The sequence below is a fragment of the Globicephala melas genome, chromosome 1, assembly GCF_963455315.2.
Source record: "Globicephala melas chromosome 1, mGloMel1.2, whole genome shotgun sequence".
Lineage (NCBI taxonomy): Eukaryota > Metazoa > Chordata > Mammalia > Artiodactyla > Delphinidae > Globicephala > Globicephala melas.
The window spans coordinates 178,953,687-178,981,673 of NC_083314.1; the positions used below are offsets into that span (position 1 = coordinate 178,953,687).

Below are 27,987 nucleotides of genomic sequence, written 5' to 3' on the forward strand. Positions count from 1 at the left end.
GCATCCTCACCTCCATCCTCAGTCTCCGGCGCGCCCCGCCCCTGAGCGCTCCAGGTAGCCCACCTTTGTCCTGGCGCGCAGCCAGGTGAGGCGAGAGGGTGGAGCCAGGGGCGGGCCAAGGCCAAGCCTTACCTGTCCAACCGGCGGGGCAGGGGCCGAGAGGCGCGGGGCCGAGCGCCTGCGGGAGCCGAGCGCAGCGGAAGGCCGAGCCGCGAAGCCGGGACCGCGCGGAGAGGTGCGCGGGCGGCAGGAGGATGTGCCGAGGCTGAGCTGGGCTGGAGGGAAGGGGGAGGGGGCGGGCGTGAGGGAAGGGGGCGGGAGCACGCGGAGGGGACGGGGGAGGGGCGGCGGCGAGCGGGCTCCACTGCCCCCAGCCGAGGGGCAGCCCCGGGCCGGGCCGGGCCCCGCGCGCTCCCAGCCAGCGCGCCCTCGCCAGCTGCGCTCGGCGTTCCGGGCCCCCTCCCCAGAGGCCTAGCTGCCGCCGCCGCGAAGGCGCGGGGCAGACAAAGAAGGTAGACAAAGGCGGGCGCAGCCGGGCGGCCGTGCAGGCACCAGGAGAGGCGGGCCCACTTCTCCCGGTGCGGAAGAGCCGCCTCGGCGCGGCCCGGGGCGCGTGGGACGGGCGGGGCGCGGGCAGCGGTGGCGCATCTGGAGCGGCCCAGCAGGGAGCAGGCGACAAAGGGCCGCGGCGGGGGGTCCCTGGCGGACCCCAACAATGGATTGGAGCTGAGCGCTCAGCTGCGGCAGCGTCTGGCAGCGCAGAGGCCGGCGGTTCCCCAAAAGGATTATTCCGCCTAGGCTGTCAAATGGGACGGAAGAAATGCCCTGTGCGAGGGAGGAGGAACGGGGCACCGCGGGGCCTCAGTAGCCTCCGAAAGTGCGCAGAGTTGGGGGCGAGGTTCAGGGAGGGGTCGGTCTTCGACGTGGGGGTCCAGGGGGGTCTTCAAAGCGCTACCAGGTGAGACTGGGGAGCACTGACGGCTGCGCTAGTGTCCGCTCCCCACTCACACACCCTGGGAGGGAAGGGAAAAAGACAATACCCCTACCCAACACACACACACACACACACACACGCGCGCGCGCGCGCGCGCGCGCGCGGTCCGCCTCTCGCCACGCCCCGTCCAAAGTAGGTCCCCAACCCGGCCCAGGCAGGACAAAGCCAGCGCTAGGGGTGGCTCATCCATCACAGAGCAGGGTGCCGCGTCCTGCCGACCCTGGGAGTCCCGGAATGCTGTGTTATGGGTCCCGCGGCCCCCATAACTCACCGCGGGGTCAGGGGGGGCCGCAGGCGCTGCAAAGATCAGAGAGCGGTGGGGCGGGCCCGCGTTCGCGGGAAGCAGCCGTCTTGCCTGGCGCCCGGAGCTGGCCCAGCGGCTTCCATTTCGACTGTTTTCTTCTTTCTCCAGCGTGGCAAATTATGGTTCAGAGTTTTAAGAGCTCCGCTCTGTAGTCGGGTAAGATGCCTGGGCCCCTCTTCTGCTGTCATTCATTCCGCGTATGCTTGGTCAAGGGGCCTAACCTCTCTGAGCTCACTGTTAGCCGTAACTCTCAGGGCTCGAGGATTAAGTGCAGTGGCCTGTGTAAGGAGATAATGTTCCTAAGGTCCTGACCCCACAGGATATGCTCTAGAAAAATTATCTGCTATTGTTATCGTAATATTATCAGCCTGATGGGCAGGCACGAGGATGGATTGGGTTGTGAGCAGAGCAGAGACATCATCTGACTTAGGTTTTAACAAATTCACTCTGATTCCCAAAGTTGAGAATAGACTGCATTTGGCAAGGACAAAAGCAGGGAGACCAGCTAGGAACAGTGGCAGAGAAGAGGTGATGGTGGCTTGGGCCTGGGAGGGGGACAGTGGGTATGATCTTCTCTGTCAAGGATGAAGCTGTGGCCCAGCATTTACTGAACCGGAAGCAAGTTATTGGATCCTCTGGTTCAAGTGCTGTTGCGATGGCTATTCGCCAGTGGGGCGATCTTTCGCCACGCTTGGACTCTCTGTTCTCTGGGTCCTCCCAGAGCAATGCTGCAAGAAAAGGTGGATGTTAGGAGAGAGGTCTGGACTCCCATCCCATCTAGGTTATGGTGACTTTGGGTCTCCGTTTCCCCATGTTTGAATGGCCAAAGTGGAAACAAGTCAAATATCCATCACCTGATGAGTGGATAAACAAAACGTGGTATATTCATACAGCAGAATATTATTCGGCCACAAAAAGGATGGAGTACCAGTACATGCCGCAATTTTGGTGAACCTTGGAAACATGAATGCTACGTGAAACAAACCGGACGTAAAAGGCCACATATTGTATGATTTACATGAAATGTTCAGAATAGGCAAGTTCATAGAGACAGAAAGTAGACTAGTGGTTGGTTGCCAGGGGCTGGCAGAAGGCGAGACTGGGGAAGTGGCTGCCAATGTATGCGGGGGGTTTTCTTTCTGGGATGATGGAAATGTTCTGGAATTAGATAGTGGTGATTGACGCACAACTTTGCGACTATATTAAAAACCACTGAATTGCATGCTTTAAAAGGATGAACTTTATGGTTTGTGAATTATATCTCAATAAAGCAGTTATTTTTAAAAAGTGGCAGTTGAGTTGGATCAAGGGTTCTTACCCTGTGGTTGAGGATGACTTCAGAGGTCCCGGCAACCCCTAAAATTGTGGAAAACATTTAGTGTCTCTGTGCATTTCTGTGGATAAAAGTTCAAAGTTTAAAAAGAGATGACCTGTCAGGTCCCCCTGACCAACAAGGTGTCAATGACACTGCGGAGTCAGCAGAACTTCAGGGACGGAATGGCATGGGGGCTTTGCCCTGGTTGAACTATTGGAAGCCGCCCAGTGTTACTGGCCTAAGGTCAGGGCTCTGACCTGGGTCTGAGGTCAGCAGTGGACCCCAGGATCTGGGGCAGCTGGGCAGGTCGGGCCTCACACCAGAAGACTAGATGAGCGGGGAGAGGAGCTGTCTTCAGCCGCAGCCACTTGTCTTTAGGCATCTCGGGCCATGAGGATGCATGCCCACCTTAAGGGCATCTTGGGGGCTGCCTGCTGCCTTGGGAAATGGAACTGGCAAGAGGGGCACAGCTCCGGATGTTTTGGATGGGGTTTTGAAAGGCATGATGGCTGGTTCAGAGTGTTTGCTCTAGGGGCTTAGATAGTGTGTGTCGCTCTTTTTTTAGAATTTTTATTGGAGTATAGTTGATTTACAAGGTTGTGATAGTTTCAGGTGTACAGCAAGGTGAATCAGTTATACGTACACATATATCCACTCTTTTTTTAGAAAAACGTGGAACGCTTCACAAATTTGCGTGTCGTCCTGGCACAGGGGCCACACTAACCTCTGTATCGTTCCAATTTTTGTACACGTGCTGCCGAAGCTAGCAAGGTGTGTGTCAATCTGAATATCATTGTCATAACAGCCAGTAATTAGGCATTTATGTGCCAGGCATTGTGCACTTTATCGTTTTACAAACATTATCTCACTTACTTCTTACTCAACTCTATGGAATCGGTGCTGCCATGATCCCATTTTACAGATGAGGAAACTGAGAATCAGAGAGGGAAGGCCTCACAGCAGGTTAAGGGGCAGTCGTGGGGAGAGAAGCAGCAGCCCAGTGGGTGTGAGGGGCACCGTAGTGAGTAATCCGCAGCTCTTGCTTCATTTGTGAAAGCAGCTTTTCTCTGCACACCACCACCTAGAGCCCAAGCACTGAAATCAGAGGTCTTTGCCCCTCATCCAGACTAAATGAGGATTCATGTCGGGCAAGTGGCAATGAGACACTGCGCACCATCATTTCATGCCTTCGTTCTTTCATTCGCTCATTGGACACACATTCATTCAGAACCTGGATTTGGCCAGGCACTGGTGAGGTGCTGGACTAAGAGAATGAATGAGGCTGGGCCTCTGCTCAGGGGGCATCCCAGCTGGCTGGGTTCCTGAATATCGTGGTATCAGTGGGATCGTCACCGGGCTATACGTGCTGACTCTGTGGCTCCTCCCACCTCCCTGTGTTTGGTGTCCTGGGAACCTTAGGCAGGGATGGGATGAATAATGTGTCCTGTGATCAGGATGGTGAGAATGGGAGGGACTCTGGAAGCATCTTAGGGGTCTGGACACTTCATTGCTTGTTATTATACCCCATTCACTCATTGTGTGCTGTTCAGTGAACCCCAGGAATCTTCCTTCACCCATGCAGTCTTTGCAAAACTTTCTTGCATCTCACCTTCTCTTAGTTTCAATTTAAATGTCTCTAGGGAGTGATTTGCTCTCCGTTCCCATTGCAGACCCTCAGGAACCTGCTTCAGTTGGCAAATAAGCTCTCTCCCCTCCTAAACATCCATCCTTCCCTCCCAGATGCCCTCCTACACATTGTTGTTATGGTGAAAGATATGCAAATACCTTTGAAAAACAGTCTCCCAGCAAGTGGGTATTCAAAAATGTAATAAATTAACCCCATGATGTAATCTGGGGTTGTAATCTGTAATCTGTAATCCATGACCATCCATCATGCTGATGCGATTAAGAAATGAAAAACCAGATGCCGAATGGATGGAAGTAACAGATGACTTTTCACAGAGCTCCCCCATGGCCCCATGCTGATTCGGCCCCCTACCCCTGTCCCATGCCCAGCTTCTTGGCCCCCGTGGAACCCGAGGCCATCAGAGGTTTAGGGAACATCTGTCCAGCCTGTTCATTTCACAAATGAGATGGAGGCCTTTTGGGGGCTGAGGTCGATCAGTTTGATCCCTCCTCATCTGTCTCCTAGCCCCCCTTCCTCTGTTTATGGCTGGCTCCGAATCCAAAGCCCCGAATGTAGGTGTTTTTATCCAGGTTACAGTTGACAGGGTGGGTGCCCCAGTGTCAAACAAAGGTGTTGGGACCTCAGTGTCCTCACTGGAAAAATGAGAGTTTTGGGGTGTATGTCCACCAAGGTTTCTCTGAAGTTCTTTAGCTCTGTGTGGCAGGAGACCTATGGGTGACTTGCACTGTGTCGTCTCAGGGCGGGGGTGGGGTGGGGGGCTGGGGCTTAGGGCCCATGAAGGAATGCCTGGCATGAGCCCCCAGGTCGCTCACACTGTGCCCCGGAGGCCACAGGAGTAGCTGGGCTTTGAGTTTCTCCACCCTAGACCCCAATCCTAAGGGACCCTTTACAAAGAATTGCCCCCTTAAGACTGCCACTTTCTGTTACCAGTGAAAATGCTGCTTCAGCGGGCTCCAGGGACGGGCAAAGAGGGACCCTCAAATCTCTCCAGTTTCCAAAGCATCCTCAGTGATTAAATCTCAAGGAGCCAGGGGACACCTGTCTACAAGCAAGTGAGCTGCTCAGCTCTTTCCATATGGAAATGGTCCTCTTCTATATGACATGGGCAGGGTCCCCAGGTCTTGGAAAGGATCGCTGTGCCCCAAATGTGCTGCCAGGTGCATCCATTTCTGAAATAAATCATCCATTCCATTGGGTTAAGCATTGCAATTTAATGAAATGCAGACTTTCCCTGGAAAAGCCCAAACCACTGTGGTTGCAATTCCCACACTTTCTTGGGCATCAGGGCCCCTGGGAGCTTGTTAAAGGGCTAGTGCCCTGCTGTGCACCCCAACTGATCTGGTAGGTCCGGGAAGCCCAGGTTCCTGACGTTTAATGGGCTCCCTGGGGATCCTGATGCAGATTTCCTAGGACTGCTTTTGAGAAATGCTCTGCGGGCATTCTTGGCTTAATGGGCTGGGTTAGTTATTCTCTCCCCTGCCCCCACCCCATCAGAAGTGTGTAAATGCCGGTTTGAAAGCATCTGGGGTGAAGGAGGTGCAGGTCTCCAATACTAAGCAGTAAACGGTAAACATTCCTATAGCTATATCTGTGTACCAGCAGATGGGCATGACTCCTAACCAGCTTTTGTGTCCCTGGAGGTCAGAGACAAGATCCCCGGACTTCTGGCCCTGATTTGTTGCCATAACTCCTCAGCCACTTCTCTGAACTTAGTTTTTCCATCTGTAAAATAAAGGGGCTGAAAATAAGGTGAAGCCCTGGAGTTCGAGTAGGAGTCAGAACTGGGTTTGTATTCCAACTGTGTGGTTTTGGCAAATTAGGGAACATCTCTGAGCCTGTTTTACCATCTATAAAGTGGGACTGTAAAATGAAGGCTTAGCTCTTAGGGTTAATGAGAGAATTAAAGAAATCAGTGCTTGAAACATATTAAGTGCTCAATGCATGTTAGTAATTATTTTAATATTAATATTATTATTTCCCAGGGTCCTCTCAGCCCTTCCAGAGTCCATGCCTCTGGGGGACTTCCGAGCTACAAAGTGTAGTGGCAGAAGACAACTATGCCCACCGCCTCCCCCAATAGCTGGGTAACTCGGGCAGGTTACTTCACCCCTCTGAACTTCACTTGGCTCATACGTAAAACGGGGACAATCATGGCAACTGTCGCGTGGAATTGTTTTGAGGATTTAGTGAGCTGATCCACGAACACACTTAGCCCAGTCCCTGGCACATGGCTGGACCTCTATAAATGTCAGCTATTGTTATGATGCACGGCCCGGGAAGTTTTTACCTTCTTGGGAGGTAAAGACTGGCTGCATTTAGGCTCCGGGTGGGGGTGGGGACGGGGACGTCCCCGGTGCTCGCCGGCCTTCCCCTGTCCCCGCCCCGGAGCCGGCGGATTCGCTTTCGGTTGGGCAGCTGAGGTTCCGGGGATGGTGACTGCGGAGCTAGCGGTAGATGTCGCTGTCCATAGTGCCCAGCTGTGATCTCGAGCTGGCTCTCACCAGCAACACGTACGCTACCTCTTCCCGCGCCTCCTAAAGCGAGAGAAATGCCCTGGGGGGAAAATACGTTGCGATCCGATGTGGAGACCAAAGTTGTCTCTTTTCGCGCCCACCTAAAATTGAAAGGAAGAGGCGTGGTGCAGCATCGGCCCTGGGATCACACCGGCGCCCAGGCAGGGCCCCGCCCCTCCCAAGCCCCGCCCCTCTGGCCGTCTCTCCCTCCTGCACCCGTGGTTGGCTGCGCAGGGGGTGGGCGTGGCTGGAAGCCGGCGCTAGGACCCGCCGGAGCGCCGCGGACGTCATGGAGCGGCGCCTGGGCCTCTGGTTGAGCGCGAGGCGCGAGTGATCGGTCGGTGGATTCCCTCGCGGGGGCCTGGCCCCGAGTCCGGAATCGAGGCCGGAGCCGGTACCGGGGAAGAGGAGAAGGGCGGGATTCCCTCAGGGGAAGAATCCAGCCTGGCAGGAGGTGAAGTCTTATTCCAGCCTAGTTTCGCTTTCCGCGTGTCCGGCTTCACGCTACCGGCCCTGCGCATCCAGCTGTACCCTCTGCGGCGGTGCCCTTTATGCGGGCACAGCTCTGGCCTTATCTACTCCCAGGAGACTGCAGGGCGAGGCGGCTAGTGCGCAGAGGCTGATCGCGGCGCAGCTGATGCCTCCGAGCTCTGACGCCAGCGTGGGGGGTCCTTCCCAGCTGCTTCGGTTCTGTGTGAAGGGAGGGGCGGTCCTGCCCAGATTCCCCCCAGACGGAGGAGGGGAGGGGCAGTGGAGGTGGGCGGGCCCTGCGGCTATAGGGGCCTTAGAAACTAGCTCCCGCTGCTGCCCCACCCCCTAGGTATCGGGAAGGATGACCACGCTCACGCGACAGGACCTCAACTTTGGTCAAGGTAGAGAGGCTGGACCTGCGCACCCTGGCGGGGGGCGAGGGAGGGCCTGGGCTGGCGGACTTCCCCGAGCGCACTGGGTTCTGCCCCCTCGCAGTGGTGGCCGACGTGCTCTGCGAGTTCCTGGAGGTGGCGGTGCACCTGATCCTCTACGTGCGTGAGGTTTACCCGGTGGGCATCTTCCAGAAGCGTAAGAAGTACAACGTGCCTGTCCAGGTGAGCCCCACATCCAGACTGGGTGCACTGGGTCACCCCCGTATCACAGAGTGGGTAGAGAGGACATTTTTAACTTTCTTCCTTCTTCAGGCTCAGCCCTCTCAGTTCCCAGCGGCCTGGCCTTGCCTTCTAGTTCCCGGCAGCTGCTGCTAGCCCGACAACCTCCCACCCCTCGCCGCAGTGGCGTTTCCTTCTGTCCCCTCTGAACTGGGAGTTCCCCTTGCTAGAAGTTAGGGACCAGGCCCTCCGATTAGAGCCCCCCAGCCCCCCATCTTTGTATTTTAAAGGTCTCCTGAAGCTGGTGAATGGTTGGTTTGGGGAGGGGATTCCTATAAACCTCAGGCACTCCCCTCTCCCCTCATTTACCCTAATTGTAACGGTTGCTTTAGGTTAAAAGGCAGACAAAGCAGTAAATATATGCTACTCTATCCCCAGCCTCAAGAAGTACCTGTCCCTTAGAAAGCACTCAGTAAATATTAGAATAAATGACCGAATACTGGAAGGTGGTGGAAGCTTAAAAGATATATAGGGGGGAAAAATCCCAAAAAACAAACAAACAAAAAGATATACAAGGAAAAGGAAAAAAGAATCAGCACTTACTGAGCACCCACCGTGTACTAGGTACTTATCTCACTTAATCCTCACTTTTTTAAATGAGATCTTCCACAGATGAAGTAACTAAAGCACAGAGAAGTTAAGCCTGAGGCCACACAACTCCTTAGTTCCAGATTCTTTTTTTTAATAAGTTTATTTATTTATTTATTTATGGCTGCATTGGGTCTTCGCTGCTGCGCGCGGGCTTTCTCTAGTTGGCGGTGAGCAGGGGCTGCTCTTAGTTGCGGTGCGCAGGCTTCTCATTGCGGTGGCTTCCCTTGTTGCGGAGCACCGGCTCTGAAGGCACGCGGGCTTCAGTAGTTGTGGCTCGCGGGCTCTAGAGCGCAGGCTCGATAGTTGTGGCGCACGGGCTTAGTTGCTCCGCAGCATGTGGGATCTTCCCAGACCAGGGCTCTCCCCTGCATTGGCAGGCGGATTCTTAACCACTGCGCACCAAGGGAAGTCTGTTCCAGATTCTTAATGTTCGAAAATGGATTAAATTTCTGGATCCCCTCTCTGGAAAAATGCCTGTATGCTCAAACACTCACAATTTAAAGACTTCTCAGACTCTGGAGGAGCTCAGTGACCCCGCGTTAGGAACTCCTAATGCTATATTAAATGCTAATGTTGAGACTGAATTCTTAGCATCTTCTAACTTCTCTCCCTCTGTGGAGAATTCAGTTCTTAGCCTCGTGATGGGAAGTCTGTCTCTTGGGTGGGGAGCCCTAGGGAACTGCTGCGCCTCTCTCCGAAGGCAGACAGGCCCTTGGGCTGCTGGAGGGGGTCTGCAATGGCTCCCCCATCAGTGCTGCAGCCTCACCAGCCATCATGGGGTTGTGTGCAGATGTCCTGTCACCCGGAGCTGAACCAGTATATCCAGGACACGTTGCACTGCGTCAAGCCGCTGCTGGAGAAGGTGAGGGCACCAGGCCCCTAGCCCACCCCACCCCCAGTGCTCCTCCATGCTCCAGGATGGGGTGATGCTGGGACCATACCGGGTCCCCATGACTCTTAACACCCAGAAGCCTGTGTCCTGCGCTCTGGAGACCACCCCTGCCCAGGGACAGGCCCCAGGGCATGTGGGCACGTTCAGGGCGTGCCGGGCCCGGGAGCCCTGGTTAGTGGAGTTGGCTGACTGGGGCCTGCCCAGAGGGTTTTGGGTCCTTCTCACCTGTTCTTTTCTCCCCCTCTGCCCCCAAGCTCTGTCTGAGCCTGGCCCCTCAGGGCTTCCTTATTCTACCTTGTTCTGCTCCCTGGGACACGCTGGGACCCCTGTGGGGCCCAGGCATCCTCTCCTCTCCGCGGGTACCACTCATGTCTGGGGGCGCCTACTTCAACTTCTCAAACCTCTTTCTGGGCTCTCAGGGACTCTGGGCCTAGAAGCTGAGCAGGGCCGTGAGTGCACCTTTCCCATTCTTCCCTGGGCAGGGAGCAGGGGGCAGGGGCTGGGGGGTGGGGTAAGGGGGAGGCGGGTGTCCAGTTCTGGAATCGGGGCTTCCTGTCCTTGCAGAACGATGTGGAGAAAGTGGTGGTAGTCATCTTGGACAAGGAGCACCGCCCAGTGGAGAAATTCGTCTTCGAAATCACGCAGCCTCCGCTGCTGTCCATCAGGTGCGCTGCCTCGTCCCCCATCCACGTGCTCACGGGTGTGAGGTCCCTAGTAACACGGCCACCCTCACCCCTTTAAGGCAGCCCCTGAATGCCTTGCTAAAGGCCTGAGAGGAGACATGGCAAGGTGTGCTGACCCAACGAGGCCTGTTAGTGTCTGAGTCACAGCCGGCCGCCCAGTGGTCTCTGTGGACATCACACAGGTTACACGGAGACCCTCCAGTATCACACCTGGAAAATCACAACGTTGGTGAATGGCTAGTCCCAACCTCATTTTATAGATGGAGAAACCAGGGTCCCGAGAGATGATCTTGACCTGGTCACCCAGAGCCAGGACACAGACCCAGTTTCCTGACTTCCCAGTCAAGCATCCATCCAGTCCCTAGTCAACCAGATGTTGACCTTGGATGGGCGTGTTGGGCTGGTCAGCTGCCAGCTTCGTGTGGTGAGGTCAGGGCACTAGAATCTGTCCCTACTTGCTATGTGGCCTCGGGCAAACCCTGTCCCTTCCTGGCTTTGTGTCCGGTTCTCAGACTGGGCTGCATATTAGAACCACCTACTGGGGTTCCCTGTGCCCCTTCCCCCCACCGCATTCTGACTTAATTAGCCTGGGATGGGACTCGGCTTTGGTTTTAAACTCCCCAGATGATGTCAACTGTGTAGAGACAGGTAGCCAGGGCCTCAGAAGTCAATACACTCAGAAGCACTAGGGGGACTCCGCACCGCCAGGGCTGCTCCCAGAGTTGCTTGCCTGCTGGTGGGAGGGGGACACCTATGTGCTGGGAGACTCTCCTCTTCTCTGCTTCCCAGCTCAGACTCCCTGCTGTCTCACGTGGAGCAGCTGCTCCGAGCCTTCATCCTGAAGATCAGTGTATGTGATGCTGTCCTGGACCACAACCCCCCAGGTGTGCTCACTCCCACCCCCTCTTCCCTGGGCATTTCCATGGCTACCTGTGTTGGTCTGTGTCCTCAGATCCCTACTTGGCTGCACCAAGCTCCCTCTCTTCCTTCCTGCCTTTTAGAACTCTTCTGAAAGCCCACCTCCTCCAGGAAGCTTCCCTGATGACTCCACCTGGGCTTTAGTCTCCCTGTTGACTGTGACTTTTCTGAACACTGGGTTTACACTCTGCTTTGCGGGGCTGCTGAGCCAGCTAGGGAGGTGGGAAGAGGCTGTGCCACGCGGCAGGCATGGGGTGGCCCAGGCTTGACCAAACTCTGGCCTCTTTAGGCTGTACCTTCACAGTCTTAGTGCACACGAGAGAAGCTGCCACTCGCAACATGGAGAAGATCCAGGTCATCAAGGTGAGATGAGACTGGTGTGGGAGGGTGGGCAGGGAGACCGCTGGGAGGTCTGAAAACCGGAGTTCCATGAGAGCGAGGGCGCTGCCTACGGCAGGGCATTCATTACACTTCTTACGGCAGCGCCTGGCATCGGTAGGCTCTCACTGTGCGCTGGCTCTGTGGCCAGCCGCTTGTCATCGCCCCACCTGGGCACTTGGCGCTGAGAGCAGGGAGAGCCACCAGCTCATTGGGGGTTCTCAAGGGAGGGGATCCTTGATCCAGTTTCAGAACTGGTGTTTGGGGCTTGTTAAATCACTGGGGCTCCCAGCCCAGCTCAGATCTACAGACTCAGCCTCTCTCCGGTGGGGGAACCTAGGAATCTGCACGGCCAGCCATTCCCTGGTGACTCTGATGCTCCCCGAAGTCTGAGGATGCCAGCTCCGGAAGGGGAGAGGGCAGCAAAGTGAGGGCGGGCCATGGACCAGCCCCCTGCCACCCTTCCCTTGTCCCCTCCCTAGGACTTCCCCTGGATCCTGGCAGATGAGCAGGACGTCCACATGCATGACCCCCGACTGATACCCCTGAAAACCATGACATCAGACATCTTAAAGGTAAGCTGCTTGGGCCTGAGTGTGCTTTATTTAGGGTGTGCTGAGGCCCTGTCAGGCGGCTTCTGGATCAAGGCTCGGGGGAGATGACCAGGGCATGCCTGGCTTTATGCTCCCAACTCCCTCTTTCCCTTAAACCCTGGCTGGGGCCACAGAGCCCACCCTTGTCGGAGACCCCGTGGGTTCTCCAGAGTAGCTGCCCTGGCTGTCCACCTGACCATGGTGTTCGTTCCTGTCCATTAGATGCAGCTCTACGTGGAAGAGCGAGCTCATAAAAGCAGCTGAGGGTGTGCCTGCCCACCGTGGATGCCACAACTGTCGGACTTTGGGGGCCCAGCCTAGGGCAGTGCTGCAGGGTCACTCTGATTCCAAGTGCTCTTATTGCCTCTACGTATGGACCACCCACCCTCCAGCCCGGGGCTGCTCAGGCTTGGTTGCCTTCATGGAGGAATCCTCCCCAGGAGGGCAGGGACAGGTGCTGGGACCTCAATTTCTCAGCCTCCTGGGATTCCGCTGGCCAGCGCTGCCTCAAATACTGTGCTGTGAGTTGTTTCAATAAAGAGCCCCCAGGGCTGAGCTGGGCTGTCACTCCCTGGAGGGGAGGGAGGCTGCTTCTCTACCAAAGTGCCGAGGACCTTGTACCCCGACCCCTAGACCCGACCCCAGGCTGGTTTTACTGAAAACATTTATTACAACAAAATGTCAGAGCTACGTGATAATTAAGTTCACAGAATGGTGGGTTTGCCCCAGGTGGGAACTGGGGCAGGGGGCCTCGCTGCCCCCTACAGGCTCATGCCTTGCCTGGAGGGGACCTTTGGCAATCGGCTGGCCCAGATGGAAGACGGATGAATGGCTGTCGGAGGACAGGCTGTCAGGAGGGCCTGTGGAGGGGGAGGGGGGAGGGCAGGCGGGCCACCTCTTCTGGCCCCTGCATGGTCTAGCGCGGAGCCACGGAGGGGGCCGGGCTCCTGGTCACCCTGTGGCTGATGACGATGCTGCTGTTGGTGACGCGGGGACCGTACCAGCCTGCCCAGAACTGGGTGTCCTTGCCCCCGTGCTGGAAGAGGATGTGGCGGACACCTGGAGGGTAATCCGAGAAGGTGTGGGAGACCTGGGGGGAGGAGGGGAAAGGAAGTGACCACCAGGACTGAAGAGGGGATGAGACAGGATGACCACTGAGCTGGAGAGGGGACGGCTGGAGTCAGGTCCTGCAGGGGAGAGCCTCCCGGCCAGAAGGCAGGAACTCCAGACAGAGGACTGGTGCATTCTGGGCCCTGGGGCTGCCCCAGATTTCCTGCCATCCTGGCCTTGGGAGAAGTGGATGGCGAGGGGCAAGCAGGTGAGGCCTCACCTCTGTCCATCTGGCATCGTTCCACTGATGGACGGTCATGGGCGGGGGCTCGAAGGAGGCCAGGACGATGTAGTCGGCCGAGGCCAGCTGTACTCGGATGTGGTAGGTGCAGCCACAGTCCGCTCTGGCGGCGAACCTGGGGGAGGGGAGGGCTTGGGACTGTGCACCCCAGTACAGAGGGGGCCCTGGAGGCCACCATCTCTGGAGGCGGGCAGGCAGCAGGCCCACAAATCGGAGCCCCGAGTCTCATTTCCCTGCTCTGCCCACGAGGCCCAGCCGGCTCCAGGGCTCCCTGTGCCCCACTGTGCCCTGGGGCAAGCAGTCTGTCTGCGCTGGGCCTCAATAATCCCATCTGAGAAAAGAGGCGACCCTCCTGGGTGTTCCAGTGAAGATGTCACCGTAAAAAGCAAAGGCTCTCTACAGAGATAAAGTCCTGGGCTGTAGGATCTGTGTTGCCGCCGGTACATTACAATGGAGGTTCGGGAGGGGTGGCCTGTGTGATGGGGGCTGCACAGGGCTCCCCCTCTGGTCAGCCCTACTGCAGCCCTGCACACCTCTCAAGCCCCAACCCCCCACCCTCAGAGTAGTGGCCCTGGGGCCTGGTGGGCATTAGGGTCCTGCTTCTGCCCTGGGCCAGGCCAGACAAAGTTCTGGGCACAGAGTAGGAGCTTGGGATAGAGTCGTGGGATGAACAGTGAAAGGGGTAGGGGAGGCAGACAGGCATGTGAGTATCTGCGAGGTCCAGGGAGGCTGGGTCCTAGTGTCTCTTGCTCCAGGGCCTGTTAGTGACAACTCATCTGTAGGCCTCAGTCTCCCCATCTGTAAACTGGGGCTAACATCTGCTGATGCAGGGTTGGGGCAGGGGGCAGTGTTGAATAAGTGCTGGGCCTGTCGGTAGGGAGGGGGGCAGCCCTCGCCCCAGGACTCCGCCGGGCTCAGTGGGCACTCCCAAGAGGGGTTCTCAGGAAGAGCAGAGGGAGGGATGCAGAGTGTGGGACTCGGGCGCAGGCCCCACTCACCAGTCCTTAACCACGATGTCCGGCCGGAACTTGTCCAGTAGCTCCTCCCAGTAGCCCTCGGCTTTGAGGTCTATCAGCTGCGACTTGAGACACATCCTGCGGAACAGAGGCGAGGCGTGCGTCCCCAGGCGTGGCCCGGACCCAGGGAGCTGGTGCAGGGGCTGCAGGACAGGACTCTGGCTCCTGCCTCCATGCAGGCCCGCGGGGAACGTGCAGGGAGTTTGACCCACTGGTGCCTGGGTGGCGATCATCCCAGTCCTTAGGCCCAGTGTCCCGGGCACCCAAGGAGGGCGCTTCCGTGAACTCAGGCCCCTAGACTGGGGACAACCTGTACCATCCCTGACTTACCCCAACCACTTAACGGGCTCCCAGCCTCCTCAAACTGCTCGCCTCCCCCACTTGCCTCAACCCAGCCACTGAGTTGCCTCCTGCCCCAGGAAGAGGTAGGTGCTGAGCTGGCTTTGGAACCCCCTTTCTGGAGCTTCACACACAGGCCCTCACTTAGGCCTGGGATTTGGCAAAAGGTTGTCCGGACCCTTTTCCCTCCACACAGCTTCTCAATTCAGTTCGTCTTACTCATAGGACGTGGCAAAGTACTTCTTGACTTTGGGGTCAGGGAAGTCTGTGCCATGCGCCCCGGGGAGGCTCTCCACCTTCCACTGGTCCCCTCCGTTGGAGTCGATTTTCCAGGATCTCATATCCTCTAGGAAAAACAGACGCTGCAGTGAGACCCTCTGGGTGAATGTTCAGCCTGGCCCTCTCCACCTGGTCCTGGGAGGGAGCGGGTAAGGCTCAGATCTCAAGGCATGCACCCCACGGCACCTTGGAGCCGCCCTACAAGCCCCCCTCCCCGCCTTCCCACCTGTGCCCACCACAGCAATCCTGATCTGGGCCCTCTGCCTCCCACTTTGTCCCTGAGCGGGTCAACACTTAACGTGAAGCTGGAAAAAAGAAAAGAGTATGACCAGAAATTCTAAATGAACCTTTCCTCACTTCCACATTGCCCAGGGGCTCTGGAAATACCCAAGTTTCAGTTCTCGAACCATTAAATTATGAAGGGCCTGTGTGGGGAATTCTGGTTTTTTTTTTGGTGGTACGTGGGCCTCTCACTGTTGTGGCCTCTCCCGTTGCGGAGCACAGGCTCCGGACGCGTGGGCTCAGCGGCCATGGCTCACGGGCCTAGCCGCTCCACGGCATATGGGATCTTCCCAGACCGGGGCACGAACCTGTGTCCCCTGCATCGGCAGGCTCTACTCTCAACCACTGAGCCACCAGGGAAGCCCGGTAATTCTGTTCTTAATGGCTAATGTGAGTTTGTCCCAACTCAGACCACTTACTAGACGACTGGCATTCCCCTGACGTCGACGTCCAGGAGGTTAACTACATACTGGGATCTGGGGGGCTTTGCTGGTGGGTCATGGGAACCTGCTGTGCCCACTCGGACCCCCTCTGCCCAGGGCAGGAGGGAGGACTGGGGGCCTGGGCATCCTCTGGGTTGGTGATGTGTAGTAACCCTGTATTGGTGGAAGGGTCCCCACCAGGTTGCCTTGGCAGGTCTGTAGGCGTAAGGCTGTCCCTCCCATCTCCCCCTTCAGACTGAGCTGAGAGGACCTCAGGAAACAGTGCTTCTCTACCCAGGCTTTCCAGAACAATCACCAGGAGAGCTTTTCCAAATTATTCCTTTGCTCCCTCTACTAGGAGCCCACATCTATCCCCCAGGTGCCCCGGGAGCCCCCCAGTAGAGAACCAGAAGAGGAATTCAGAAATCCAGAGCGGGACAGTACCCAGGGCAGGCGCAGGGGGAGAGCTGCGCAAGGCTGGGTGGCCGGCTCTGCAGGGCTGTGTGAGCTGCGCTGATGGCCCGGCCCGGCTGCGCAGCTTCTGAGCAGGATTTGGGGCAGGCCAGGAGACTGAGTGTCTGGGGCACTGTCTGTGGGGCCTCGAAGAGGGGCCTAAGGGCCTTCAGCAGTCAGGACTGGACCCCAGAAGCTGGGCAGTTCTAGATCTTTGAGCAAGACGCTCATCTGGGGGGCCTCATGCTCCCCATCTATAAAATGGAGCCAAACCCTTCTTATCTGGCTAACTCTCAGGATCTTCATGAGGATAAAGAGAGGAAGGGATTCTAAGTGTACAAACTATGCCTCTTCATCAACTGCTGCTATACCTAAACAGGAAGCATGATGCCTGGTACTAAATGAAGATGCTAAATGAAGAAAAAAAAAAGCCTGGCAAATATATGAGAACATAAGCCCAACAGGAGCCTCAAACCATGTGATCGTAGTTGCCTCTGCAGTTCATTTCCTTCCTCGTATCATGGGGTGACGGGAGGATGATGACATTTCTAAGACCTCAGACTAGTGCCTGGCACACGGGAAGCCCTCCCTCAACGTTAGGCAGCACAGACTGAACTAAAGGGGAAGGGGTCTGCAGTGTGCTTATTCATTCAACAAACGTTTCCTGAGCACATGCTATGTGGACACAGGGTGCAGAGTGGCAAGATCTGTCAGGCCCCAGGAACTTGAAATTTGTGGCAGAGAAAAAAAAAAAAGATTCCGTTATTATAGGTTATGACCAGTGCTATGAAGGAAGGAAATGGGGTGATGTGACAGACGTGGGGAGCACTGTTTGCAGACGGGGGATCAGGGCACATCTCTGAACGGAGACCTGAAGAATGAGGAGAGGGACCAAGGGAGCATGACAGGTGTTGGGGGGAGTGGTGGTGATGAGAGAACATTCCAGGTAGTGTGGGAACAGCAAGTACAAAGGCCCTGAGGTTCAGGAAAGGGACAGAACCAGCCGAGCAGCAGGCCCCGGCCCACCTTCGGCACACGGGTTGCGCAGGAGGTTCCTGCGGAGGTTGCACAGAAAGTAGAAGACCTTCCAGTCAGCCACGGACTGGTCCCAGTCCTCAGTGACGTAGCCCTCATGCAGGCATTTGCGCTTCCAGAGGGTCACAAGGTCGATGAGGTCGCGCCAGAGGCTGCAGACAGGGCGGCAGTTCAGCAGCAGCTGGCGAGCGGGCAGGTGCGTGAACACCTCCAGCAGGATGCTCTCGGGCAGCTGGTTGATGCTGACCAGGGCCATGGCCGTGGGGGGGTGAGAAGCATGCACAGGCCTGTGGGGAGCAACAGTGCTCATGAGCTTAGACCAAGGAGGTGGACCCCTTAGACCCCCAGGGACCTGGGCCAGGGAACACTGGAGCCCCTTTCCAGTACATGGTAGACCCTCAAAATAAAGAGTGGCCACATGTTATGCACATTTGAAAGAGTGCAATAAAAATATTGATAAAGTCTTCAGGGACTCAGTTTTTAAGAGACCCCACCCCCCATTAAAAAATTAATTGCTTAATTTTCAGTTGGTGGGCCTGGAGAACTGTAAGATTTGCCAAGGCCATGCTGTTGTCTGTAAGCTCTGCAAAGGTTTTCAGTGATGTTATTTTAATACTATGAATTCACCGTTAGAACACAAAATCTTGGGACTCCCCGGTGGCACAGTGGTTAAGAATCCGCCTGACAATGCAGGGGACATGGGTTTGATCCCTGGTCCTGGAAGATCCCACATGCCGTGGGGCAACTAAGCCCGTGCGCCACAACTACTGAACCCTGCACACCTAGAGCCCAATCTCCACAACAAGAGAAGCCACTGCAATGAGAAGCCCACACACCACAAGGAAAAGTAGCCCCTGCTCGCTGCAACTAGAGAAAGTCCACACACAGCAACAAAGACCCAATGCAGCCAAAAATAAAAATATAATAATTTAAAAAAGTGTGAGGGAAAGAATATACATATTAAAAAAAACGTAAAATCTTTATTACATCCACAGACTAGCTCACAATTTAAGTGATGGGCTGAGAAACAAACTTTCTCTCCCCAAATTGCCCACTTTAGCTGTGATAAAACATCCCAATGAGGAGGCTCCCCACACAGTTCTGGGTTGGGCGTCAGGCCACTCTGAAATGCCCAGAAACGGAAAAGCACGTTGAGGGTGAAGAAGCAAGATCGCTTGGGTTTGAATCCTGGCCTGGAGTGACTCGCTGGGAAGGTAGTCCCCCCCAAAAAAGGTGGTAACTGTCCCGACCTCAGAAGGGCTGGGAGGACTGAGTTAGTACAAGGAAAGCATTTAGCACAGGGCTGGTTGAGAAGTGCTCCACAGCATCATTAACCACACTCCTAGCCTCAGAGCCAAACGACTCTCCAGTAGTTGCAGAGGTACCCGCCCCCAAGAACACATTCCTCCCTCCTACATCTGAATTGCACAGGGTTTTGGGAAAATTACAGTGCCACCACCTTGGCCTGAATCTTGCCTGGGGGGGATCCTGGTTATCCAGCTGTCTAAGGGGATTCCCTCAGTTGGGTGGGAGTGGGCCTGTAGCCACTGTCACTCAAGATGGCTGGAGCAGATAGGCCTTATCTGCTTATGGGTGGGGAAGGGAATATTCTCCTGGGACAGGTAGGGACACTGGGGAGACTTCATTTTTCATTGCGACTTGGCCAAAGAAGCAGTTGTTAACTTAAAACAATAAAACAGCCAGATATTTTACGAGCAAAACAGATTTATTTGGGAGCAGCAAAGAATTGAAATTTGGGACGTGCAACTGGTGAACCACTTGTAAGTCCTGTTAAGCAAAGCAGAAGGAATTCTTTTATAGAAGAGATGGGGAAGTTGGGAGGGACTGTTATAAACAAAAAGTCTGCTAGAGGAAACTGGGAGTTCCAAATATAGTGACTTTTCAATGGCTGAGTTGTGACAGTATACCATTAGCTAAGCTGTTGCCAGGAAAAGAGAAAATCTTTCTTCCTCCTGTTGGCACTAGTAGTGTTACTTCCTGCCAGAGATCTGTATTGATTCTTCCTGTATTGACTGTCAAGTACTCCCCCCTTCTGGCCTCCCGACTCCATTTCAGTGAGGTTTTGCTTCATTAATTTTCACATTTCCCCCTTTTGATCAAGATCTTTCTCCAAAAGCATCACTGATCAAGAGTCAGGGTTTTTGTCTGTTTTTTAAATCAGCATTCAGTGGCCTTTTGTCCCGTGATGCCAGGAAGGATCTTTTCTGGGTGTCCTGTCCCATGTCAGAGGGAAAGTGCACGGATTGGAAACCTATTGTGGTCACATTTGAGTAACAAGGAGGGGTAGGAGGGAGATCTCTCAGGAATTTCCCATCCAAAAGTCTGTATCTTAGAATAGTGAATACAGCAAGGGCACACTCAAAACTGAAGGAATTAAACAAGAATTTTGTAAAGAAGATGTGGTACATATATACAATGGAATATTACTCAGCTATAAAAAGGAACAAAACTGGGTCATTTGTAGAGCTGTGGATGGACCTAGAGACTCATACACAGTGAAGTAAGTCAGAAAGAGACAAACAAATATCGTATATTAACACATATATGTGGAATCTAGAAAAACAGTACAGATGAACCAGCTTGCGAGGCAGAGATAGTGACACAGATGTAGAGAACAAACGTATGGACACCAAGGGGGGAAAGCAGGGGGGGGTGGTGGTGGTGGTGGGATGAATTGGGAGATTGGGATTGACATATATAAACTAATATGTATAAAATAGATAATAAGAACCTCCTGTATAAAAAAAAATTAAATTAAAAAAAGAATTTTGGAATGACACAGTGTAGGAATAAACATGAAGTAATTAAACAGTATTGTTATCTCAAAAGAAACTGGAATCAGATGTTTTATCAATGATACAGACTGTAGGTTGAAAATTCAAGAAACTGAATTTGGATAAGAATCCAGAGTCAGTTTTATAGTCTAGATGAAAGAAAGACACTTCTGTGAATTCTAAACCTTCTAACAGGCCTTGTCTAGACATCTTGGGCAAGCTGTCTCATCAGATGTCATCTGCTTCAAATCCAGGAAATCTTTACCTTCAGGTCACCAGATGGTGTGCAGGTCCAGTTAGGGTCTGGTGCTTTCTTAGATGTGTCACATGAATCCAAGAGTCTGTTCTCTGAAGTTTGGAGGCACAAGGGTAGGTTAGCAGTACCTGATGGGGCCTTTCCAGTGAGGTTGAAGAGAGTCCTTCTCGAGGTGTCTTTTCCAGTACATGAAATCTCCAGGTTGAAAGGTGTGATGCTTAAGGTCTTCGTCTCCCAAGAGCACACTATGAAGAAGATTGCTCTACCAAGCATTGTTATTTTTAATAGACGCAATCAGGCCTTTACAATATTGAAATATATCTCCTTTCATCAGCTCTGGGTCAAAAGTGGGTGGGGCAAGGAACATTGGGTGTCCTGTGACTGCCTCAAAGGGTGAGAGTTTGACTTCTGAAAGGGGTGGATCTGAGATTTAGAAGGACCGATGGCAATGCTTTTTTTGGGGGAGGGTCTCTATGAATTTTGCCCATTAGGTCTTAATATTGCCATTAGAACGTTCCACTAACTGAGGATTGAGGATAGAAAGTACAGTGAAAATGTTGTAAAACCAGTTAAAGAGCACAAACTTGTCGAAGCACCTGACCAGTAAAATGGGTTCCTTGATCACTGTGAAGTTCAAGAGGGGTTGCCCAGGTAGGGATAATCTTTGCTATCAAAATTGTAGCCACAGAAGAAGCAGTGGCCTGTCTGCAAGGGAGGGCTTCAATCCAATGAGAAAACGTACAGACCATGTAATAAAATATATTTATATCCATGAGATGGGGACAGCTATGTGAAATCCATCTACCAAACTTTTATTTTAATTGGAATATAGTTGATTTACGATGTTGCGTTAGTATCAGGTGTACAGCAAAGTGAATCAATTATACATACATGTATATCCACTCTTTTTTAGATTCTTTCCCATATAGGTCATTACAGAGTATTGAGTGGAGTTCGCTGTGCTATACAATAGGTCCTTATTAGTTATCTACTTTATACAGAGTAGTATATATATGTCAATCCCAATCTACTGATTTATCCCTCCCCCACTTTCCCCTCTACATCTACCAAACTTTGAATGGCCCATTACGCAATTCAAAGTGTCTGGGAACAGTGCAAACAGGTTTCCCTGGATTGTATTTTGGACAGGTGGGACAAGAAGGGAGGTACTTTTTGTGGCCTTATTAATATTTCCCCACCAACATTCATTCATGAATGCTATCATTTTGTCACTGGACCAAGAGTTCAATGCATGTACAGTGCTGAGGTGTGGGAATCAGAATTTCTGGGAGGACCAGTTTGTTATTTGGCCCAAACCAGAGTTTTCTCTTTCTACTGAACCAGCAGTTCCTAGATCCCCAATACTGTTTTTCCTTTTCTGGGGCATTGGGCATTTCTAGATGGTTATCTTGGGGAGCATCCTTTTGGATCATACCGGAAGTTTGGTCATTGGTTCCTTCGAGAGCAGCATTTGGGGCAGAAATAGCAGCAAGGTGGTTTCTTTCAGCCTATAGGGACTCAAGCTTGGAATGCCCAGGGATCTTAATAATAGTCAAGGCAGCTGTCAAGAGTATAGCGCCTAACTGATTTTGCATATAAGAGCCATTTTTAATCTTTTCCCCATTAGAGGTAGGGAAACCTTGTTTCCATGTTATTACAAAGTCATGGGTTGCTCCAAAGGAATACTGACTATCAGTATAAATGTTTGCAGTTTTGCCCTTGGCTAAACTACAAACCTCAGTGAGGGCATATAATTCAGCCTGTTGCATAATTAAGCCGTAGGTAAAGGCGCTGCTTCAACAATATCAAAAGGAGTTGCAATGGCATACCCAGCACAATCTTTACCACTTTCTCCCTTTAAATAAGAACCATCAGTAAACCATGAAAAATCTGCATTGGTTAGAGGAGTCTCCTCTAAATTATTACACGGAGTCAAAGGGTGACCAGTAAGGGTCAGGCAGTGGTGAGGGGATTCGTCAGTGAAGGAGAGGAGAAGAGTAGCAGGGTTGAGGTTGGTGCAATGTGAAAGAGCTATGTGAGGAGCAGTTAGCAAAAGGATTTCATAAGAGGTGAGGCAACTGACTGAAAAATGTTGAGTGGACGAGAATTTAGGAGGGCTTCCACTGCATGGAAGCATGCAGTACGAAGATGGGGTACGAAGATGGTTAAAGGGGATCCCATGATTGTCTCTTTGGTGGCCTTAACCAGAAGGACAGTAGAAGGAATGGCTTTGAAGCAAGGGGGATATACCTGTGCCACAGGGTCCAGCTGTTGGCTACAATACCCTACAATACCCTGTTGGCTACAATACCCTCAAAACATTTAGATAACTGGGATCCCATTTTTCAGGGGTTTTTCTCTAGAGCAAAAGAATCATTCTCAAACAGCCCACAGGCCAAATACCAGCACAGTTCCTACAAGCCCCCTGTTTTTGGGCTCCGAGGACATTCCCTGCCTTCTCACATACAAAGAGGGAAAAGGGAAGCTGGTAATTAGGATGCCCAAGGGCAGGTAGTCTCATTAAGCTTTTCCTTAAGTCTTCAAAAGCTGTGTCATCTTGATCTCCCCAATTAATGGGGTCAGATTTGCTGGTTTTTAATAAAGCACGTAGGGGCTGAGCCAGAAGAGAGAAAATTGGACTCCGATTTCAACAGTAGCCAGATAGCCCAAGAAAACCTTCGGAGCTTAGTGTTCGATTCTGGGCAGTTCAGGATGTCATGGAGTCTATCTAGATCCAGTAGTCCCTGTTCTGAGATCACGTGCTCTAAATACTGAACCTGAGTTTGAGCAAAGTGCCATTTTTCTTTGGAGACTTTATGTCCCTTTAAGGCCAAAAATTTTAGCCGGTGGATGCTGTCTTCCTGTGAGGAGGTTTGAGAAGGACAGCATAGGCGCAAATCATCTATATAATGTAACAAAACAGAACCTGCAGAAAACTTTACATCATCCAAATCAGCTTTCAAGATTTGTGAAAAGTAAGGACTTTCTGTGAAACCCTGGGTCACTGCTATACAAGTATATTGTTGTCCGTCCCAGGTGAAGGCAAAAAGGTATTGGCTAGCCTTATCAACTAGAATGAGTTGAAAAATACACTGCATAGATCAGTCACAGTGAAAAACTTGCTTCAAGTGGGAATGGATGTCAGTAGCATGCAGTGGTTAGGAACAACTGGGTGTTGAGAGATAACAATGTTTATTGCTCAGAGGTCCTGGATAAACCTCCATCCTCAGCCCTTGGGTTTTCTCACAGGTATAACAGGTGTATTACAGGGACTAGTGCAAGGGATAGTGAGGCCCTGAGCCTTGAAATCTTCTATCATGGGTTTTCTATCTGAAGGGCTTCTTTACTTACAGGGTACTGATTAATTCTGAAGAGAGTTTAGAGGGATCTATTTGGATCTTAATGGGAGGTACACTGTGAATTTTGCCAATATCAGTTGGAGATTTTTGCCTATAAGGAGGGTGGTGGCTGACTCAATAGGGACAAATGATCAGTGTTTCAAGAATCGGCCCCAGCAGTGCTGGAAACAGAACAAATAAAAGATGTCGAAGGGTCTTTTAATTTACCAAGTTGGCTATTTAGATGGCTACTGTCAAATTCTAGAATTATTTCCCTCTTTTGGGAGAAAGAAATTCGGCATAATACTCTTCCAAGAAGTCTTGGCCTAATGAGTGAATGGAGGGAGACGAGCTAAGGAGAGAAAGTGTGTCTCTCTCAAAGGGCCTAAACAAAAGGGAAAAGGTTCAGAGACAGGAGCCTGTTGAGGAGTATCAGAGATCGCCACTATGGGAACTGTATTAGGGCTCTGCAGTGGGGCTGAGCACCGAGAGTGTGGCCCCGCTGTCAGTAAGGACAGAGATTCCTTCCCAATCTGGAGAGCTGTTTCTTCGAGCTGATTAACAGGGAGGATTGGGAAGAGCCCCTGTAGTTCCTCAGGGCCCCTCACTGGGCATTAGGAGGACACTGGAAAGGCTGAGAGGGCTGAAAACTCCTGGAACGCTTAAATTTGTAAGTCTTTTTTCCGATGTCCTGGCTTTTTGCAATAGCAGAAATTAGGTTTTTGGTTTTGTTTAGGGACCTTCATTTGCTGGAGTTGAAGATTAAGAATTTAGTGGTTTGGGCTTCCCTGGTGGCGCAGTGGTTGAGAGTCCGCCTGCCGATGCAGGGGACACGGGTTCGTGCCCCGGTCCGGGAAGATCCCACATGCCGCGGAGCGGCTGGGCCCGTGAGCCATGGCCGCTGAGCCTGCGCGTCCGGAGCCTGTGCTCCGTAATGGGAGAGGCCACAGCAGTGAGAGGCCCTGGTACCGCAAAAAAACAAACAAACAAACAAAAGAATTTAGTGGTTTTTCTTTTTGGTGACTCATCTAGGGTGCAAGTGAGCTGATCTGCCAAACGAATCTAGAGTGGACACAGTTTCCCATTCCATCCTCGTTCTTTTAAATAAAAGAAAAAGATCCTGGTTCAGCCCATTAATAAACATGGAGGTGACAGTTACCCTAGTGGACTCAACATCTGAAGGAAGACCAGAGTTTTCTTTAAAAATAATCTGAAGTCGATTAGAATAGCCATGAACAGGTTCATCAGATTTTTGTATGCAAGGCTGACCTTTGTTCTGATCAACAGGCTTAGGAGAGGCTACTACAACTGCTCAGTGGAGGTTTTCACTGAGTGTTCTAGCCTCTTGCCAAAAGTTAGGGGATTGCCCTTCTAAATCCCCTCCAGAATGTTCCCATGGGCTAGTTTCATCCAGTGTTTGCTTGACTCTCACCAACAAGCACGTGGACTAACTGATACAAATCTGAGAAACCAGACTGGTAGGTTTGAACAAGTATTAACATCTTCAGCAAACCTAAGGGGGTCCTCAGTCACTTTAGGAAACTCTTGAACTATGGCTCACAATTTGGCTTAGTCCAGGGAACATAAGTAATTTGGGGTTTATTTCAATCCTCAGAAGATTAACTTTAAGGAGGAGGTTCTGATAGGCTCAGAGGAGGGAGCAGGGAGAGTCAGCGGAGCTGTAGGGAAAAAGGGAAGTTCAGCGAGAGAACTAGACTGGGGAGGTGCAGAGGGAAAGGAAGATGGCGCCCGGGATGGGCTTGAGCACAAGACGACTGCCAGTATGCAGAGACAAAGAAGACGGGGTAGGGGAAAAAGAGACCTCAGAAGCCATTTTGTCTTATTTTAATATTTTATTTGCCTCAGTTACTTTAAAAATTTTATATTGCAAAGAGGCAATTTTAGACTCCTGATACGTTTTGGAAGCCTTAAAATACCAATCAAAATTGGTGTCCAATTCAGTTTTGACAACTGCAGACCTGTGGCTGTCTAACACAATTTTAAGAAAGGAAGTTTGGGGAGTTCAGAAGTTCCCCATGCTGGTCACTGATGTTCTAAATTACGTCTGTTTCAATTGGTCCATTTAGTTAAAAATGTATATAAGGAGAGACAGCAGTTTTTAAACATAAAATTGCCCAGGGTCCCTGAAAAGGTGTGTGTGGGGCACCCTCAAAACATTTAGATAACTGGGATCCCATTTTTCAGGGGTTTTTCTCTAGAGCAAAAGAATCATCCTTAAACAGCCCACAGGCCAAATACCAGCACAGTTTCAATAGGAACAGCCTGGTTCCAAAAGTAGTCGGACTGAAAGCTAGCCCAGTTCCTGTTGGAACAGCGTGATTTCAAGAGTGAGGCTAGAGTGCCAACCAAGTACTCACAGACAAACAAGGCCTTAACGAAAAAGGACGAAGCCTTCACACAGATCCCAAAGAAAACCTGGAGAGCTTCAAAACGCGAAAAGAGCGGAGCTCAGATCCAGGAGAAAAACTTACCCTCAAACTGCAAAGTTGGTGAGAAAGCAGTGAGTTCTGTGGGATCTGTGGGTACCAGCACCTGTTTGCTCACCAGCCTCGGAGTTGTTCGGGGTCTTCTCTGGATCTCAGTGAAACCTCCGTGTAATGTTAACCTAAAACAATAAAATAGCCGCTTATTTTACTTGCAAAACAGGTTTATTTGGGAGCAGCAAATAACTGCAAGGCAGGATATGCAACTATGGCGAACCACTTACAAGTCCTCTTAAGCAAAGGAGAAGAGACTCTTTTACAGAGGAGAAGGGAAAATTGGGTGCGGCCGTTATAAACAAAAAGCCCATTGGAAGACACGGGGAGTTGGAAGTATAGTGGCTTTTCATTGGTTGAGTTGTGACAGTCTCTCATTGGCTGAGCTGTTGCCAGGCAAAGAGAAAATCATTTTTTCCTCCTGCTGGCAGTAGTCGTCTCACTTCCTGCCAGGTATGTTAAGTATGCCTCTTGATGTTGGGATTGTACTGACTGTCAAGTGTTCCTCTTCCTCATTTCCTGACTCCATTTTAGTGAGGTTTCCCTTTTTTAATTTTCACACAGCTCACAGTCTTCTCAAAGCTTTCATCCCATTAAAAAAAATGAGGGTGGGCACACACTCTGGCACCTGCCCAGGGAGAAGTATTTTTCCATTATCAGAGAAAAAAACCCAAAAAAACAGATAAATAAGGTACTTGCAGCTTGTGCAAAATGCTATGATGGAAAAATACTCCATGCGGCCAGGTCTTCCCATTTTTCTGGAATTTTAAACATTTTTTAAATACATGAAATCTGTCAAATTTTAAATGTTGGCAACTTCTAAAAGCATTGTCTAGGCCAAATAAAAGTCCCTGGGCTCCAAGTTAGAGGCGTCTTAGGTACAAACACCTGCTCGACCTATCGTCCAAAGTCTGGTCTTTCGCTCTGGTCGCATGTCATCACTAGACTCCATCCCCAAAGCCTGAATGCAGAAGGGCGGAGGGGGTGAAGGTCATCCTGGGGCATTCTGGGGTGGAAACGTCCACATCAGCCCTAAGAAGCCACCTCGCATCGGTTGGGCTTCCCACGTACTAGGCCCAGGGCCACACGCTGGCCTCTTCTCCATAGACCCTCCCTACAACCACTCGAGACACTGTTACTAAGCCCATTTCCGAAAACGGAAACTGCGGCTTGGGGAAGTTAGGCCCCCGTCCCAGGTCCTGCGGCCGTGACGGTGCCGAGTTCCTAGACTGTCCCCTGGCCGGGGCGCTGCACGCGAGGTTAAGCCGGAGTGGCCGCGGACGCCGAGGATACTCCGGGACGGCCAAGCCGGGAAGCGAAGCGTTCCGCGCCGAGCTATCAGACCCTAGAGACTGGCCCCGCCCCGCGCCCCGCCCCGCCCGGAAGCGGCTCCCCCCGGCTCCCCCCGGCTCCCCCCGGCACCCTTCCCGCGGCTGCCGGCTTCCCGGCCGGCCGGAGACAGCGTCTTCGGGCTCGGTTAACGTCCCGACGACCCCCCAGCGCCGAACATCCAAGCCCTCTCCCGCACCTGTCGCCCCCCTACCCGTCCCCTGCCTGGGCCGAGATCTGGGCGCGGGTCGGAGCGCTCGGCGCGACCTGAGCTCGGGGTCTGCCTGGAGCCTACGGCCTCGGCGGCGCCGTCAGCTCTCGCCCCGCCCGGCGCCTGCGTCACGCGCCGCGCTCAGGCCGCCTCCCTCGCGGCCCCAGCCTGCTGCTCCTGCGACTTCGCCCCGCCCCACGCCGGGACCACTTTCCCAGGCGCGAGCAAGGAAATCTGGTGTCCGCAGGGTCGGGGCGGCGTCAGGGGAGCTCCAGACCTCGTTTCCTGAAGCTCAGTCTTTCCTTCCAGGCGGTGGGCGGCTCAGAAGTGGGGACCCAATTTCTCTCTGCTCCCACTTCCCTCCGGTAGGCCGGAGCCTCCTTCTGACCTAGCCCTTCCCCTCTGGGGGCCA

General features: G+C 52.8%; 3 protein-coding genes and 1 non-coding gene across 14 annotated transcripts in view; 1 reads left to right on the top strand and 3 right to left on the bottom strand.

Annotated features, from left to right (window-relative positions):
• The window catches only part of DRAXIN (dorsal inhibitory axon guidance protein), a 29,950-nt gene extending 29,695 nt beyond the window's left edge, over nt 1–255 (bottom strand). For both annotated transcript variants that reach the window (XM_060311105.1, XM_030865742.2), the window contains exon 1: nt 133–255. The gene's annotated coding sequence lies outside the window, so the exon portion shown is untranslated. The remainder of the gene's footprint in view (nt 1–132) is intronic.
• On the top strand, nt 148–12,639 carry MAD2L2 (mitotic arrest deficient 2 like 2). 3 transcript variants are annotated; one of them, XM_060311203.2, is made up of 9 exons: nt 148–235; nt 7,595–7,646; nt 7,741–7,859; nt 9,298–9,369; nt 9,964–10,064; nt 10,872–10,966; nt 11,290–11,363; nt 11,861–11,953; nt 12,194–12,639. In XM_060311203.2, exons 2-9 carry the CDS (start codon nt 7,607–7,609, stop codon nt 12,233–12,235), a joined length of 636 nt encoding a protein of 211 aa, XP_060167186.1. In that variant the 5' UTR covers nt 148–235; nt 7,595–7,606; the 3' UTR covers nt 12,236–12,639. The 3 variants fall into 3 exon arrangements, with proteins under 3 accessions (XP_060167186.1, XP_030734328.1, XP_030734336.1); XM_030878468.3 differs by lacking the exon at nt 148–235 and adding an exon at nt 7,029–7,228 and having other exon boundaries at nt 12,194–12,638; XM_030878476.3 differs by lacking the exon at nt 148–235 and adding an exon at nt 7,067–7,168.
• LOC115867256 (U6 spliceosomal RNA) lies at nt 3,280–3,383 on the bottom strand. Its single transcript, XR_004045029.1, has one exon. It is a non-coding gene; the product is annotated as a U6 spliceosomal RNA (small nuclear RNA).
• FBXO6 (F-box protein 6) lies at nt 11,963–27,933 on the bottom strand. Of its 8 annotated transcripts, XM_070046007.1 has the most exons (8): nt 27,564–27,697; nt 26,030–26,163; nt 20,209–20,291; nt 17,140–17,435; nt 14,897–15,023; nt 14,321–14,416; nt 13,302–13,437; nt 11,963–13,061 (listed from the first exon to the last, which is right to left on the bottom strand). In XM_070046007.1, the coding sequence occupies exons 4-8, from the start codon at nt 17,402–17,404 to the stop codon at nt 12,888–12,890; spliced, it is 798 nt and encodes a 265-aa protein (XP_069902108.1). In that variant the 5' UTR covers nt 17,405–17,435; nt 20,209–20,291; nt 26,030–26,163; nt 27,564–27,697; the 3' UTR covers nt 11,963–12,887. The 8 variants fall into 8 exon arrangements, with proteins under 8 accessions (XP_069902108.1, XP_030734311.1, XP_069902111.1 ...); XM_030878451.3 differs by lacking the exons at nt 20,209–20,291; nt 27,564–27,697 and adding an exon at nt 27,853–27,933; XM_070046010.1 differs by lacking the exon at nt 20,209–20,291 and having other exon boundaries at nt 27,590–27,702.
• Nucleotides 27,934–27,987: the final 54 nt, after the last annotated feature.

Bases quoted from the DNA above. Each gene is read 5' to 3' on its own strand.
- MAD2L2 (XM_060311203.2), top strand. From the start codon at position 7,607: ATGACCACGCTCACGCGACAGGACCTCAACTTTGGTCAAG. The intron at 10,065-10,871 runs GTGCGCTGCCTC...TCTGCTTCCCAG, and splicing joins CCTCCGCTGCTGTCCATCAG to CTCAGACTCCCTGCTGTCTC. The intron at 10,967-11,289 runs GTGTGCTCACTC...TGGCCTCTTTAG, and splicing joins CCTGGACCACAACCCCCCAG to GCTGTACCTTCACAGTCTTA.
- FBXO6 (XM_030878451.3), bottom strand. From the start codon at position 17,404: ATGGCCCTGGTCAGCATCAACCAGCTGCCCGAGAGCATCCTGCTGGAG. The intron at 15,024-17,139 runs GTGGGCCGGGGC...TGTTTTTCCTAG, and splicing joins GCGCAACCCGTGTGCCGAAG to AGGATATGAGATCCTGGAAA. The intron at 13,438-14,320 runs GTGAGTGGGGCC...CCCCTCCCCCAG, and splicing joins GACATCGTGGTTAAGGACTG to GTTCGCCGCCAGAGCGGACT.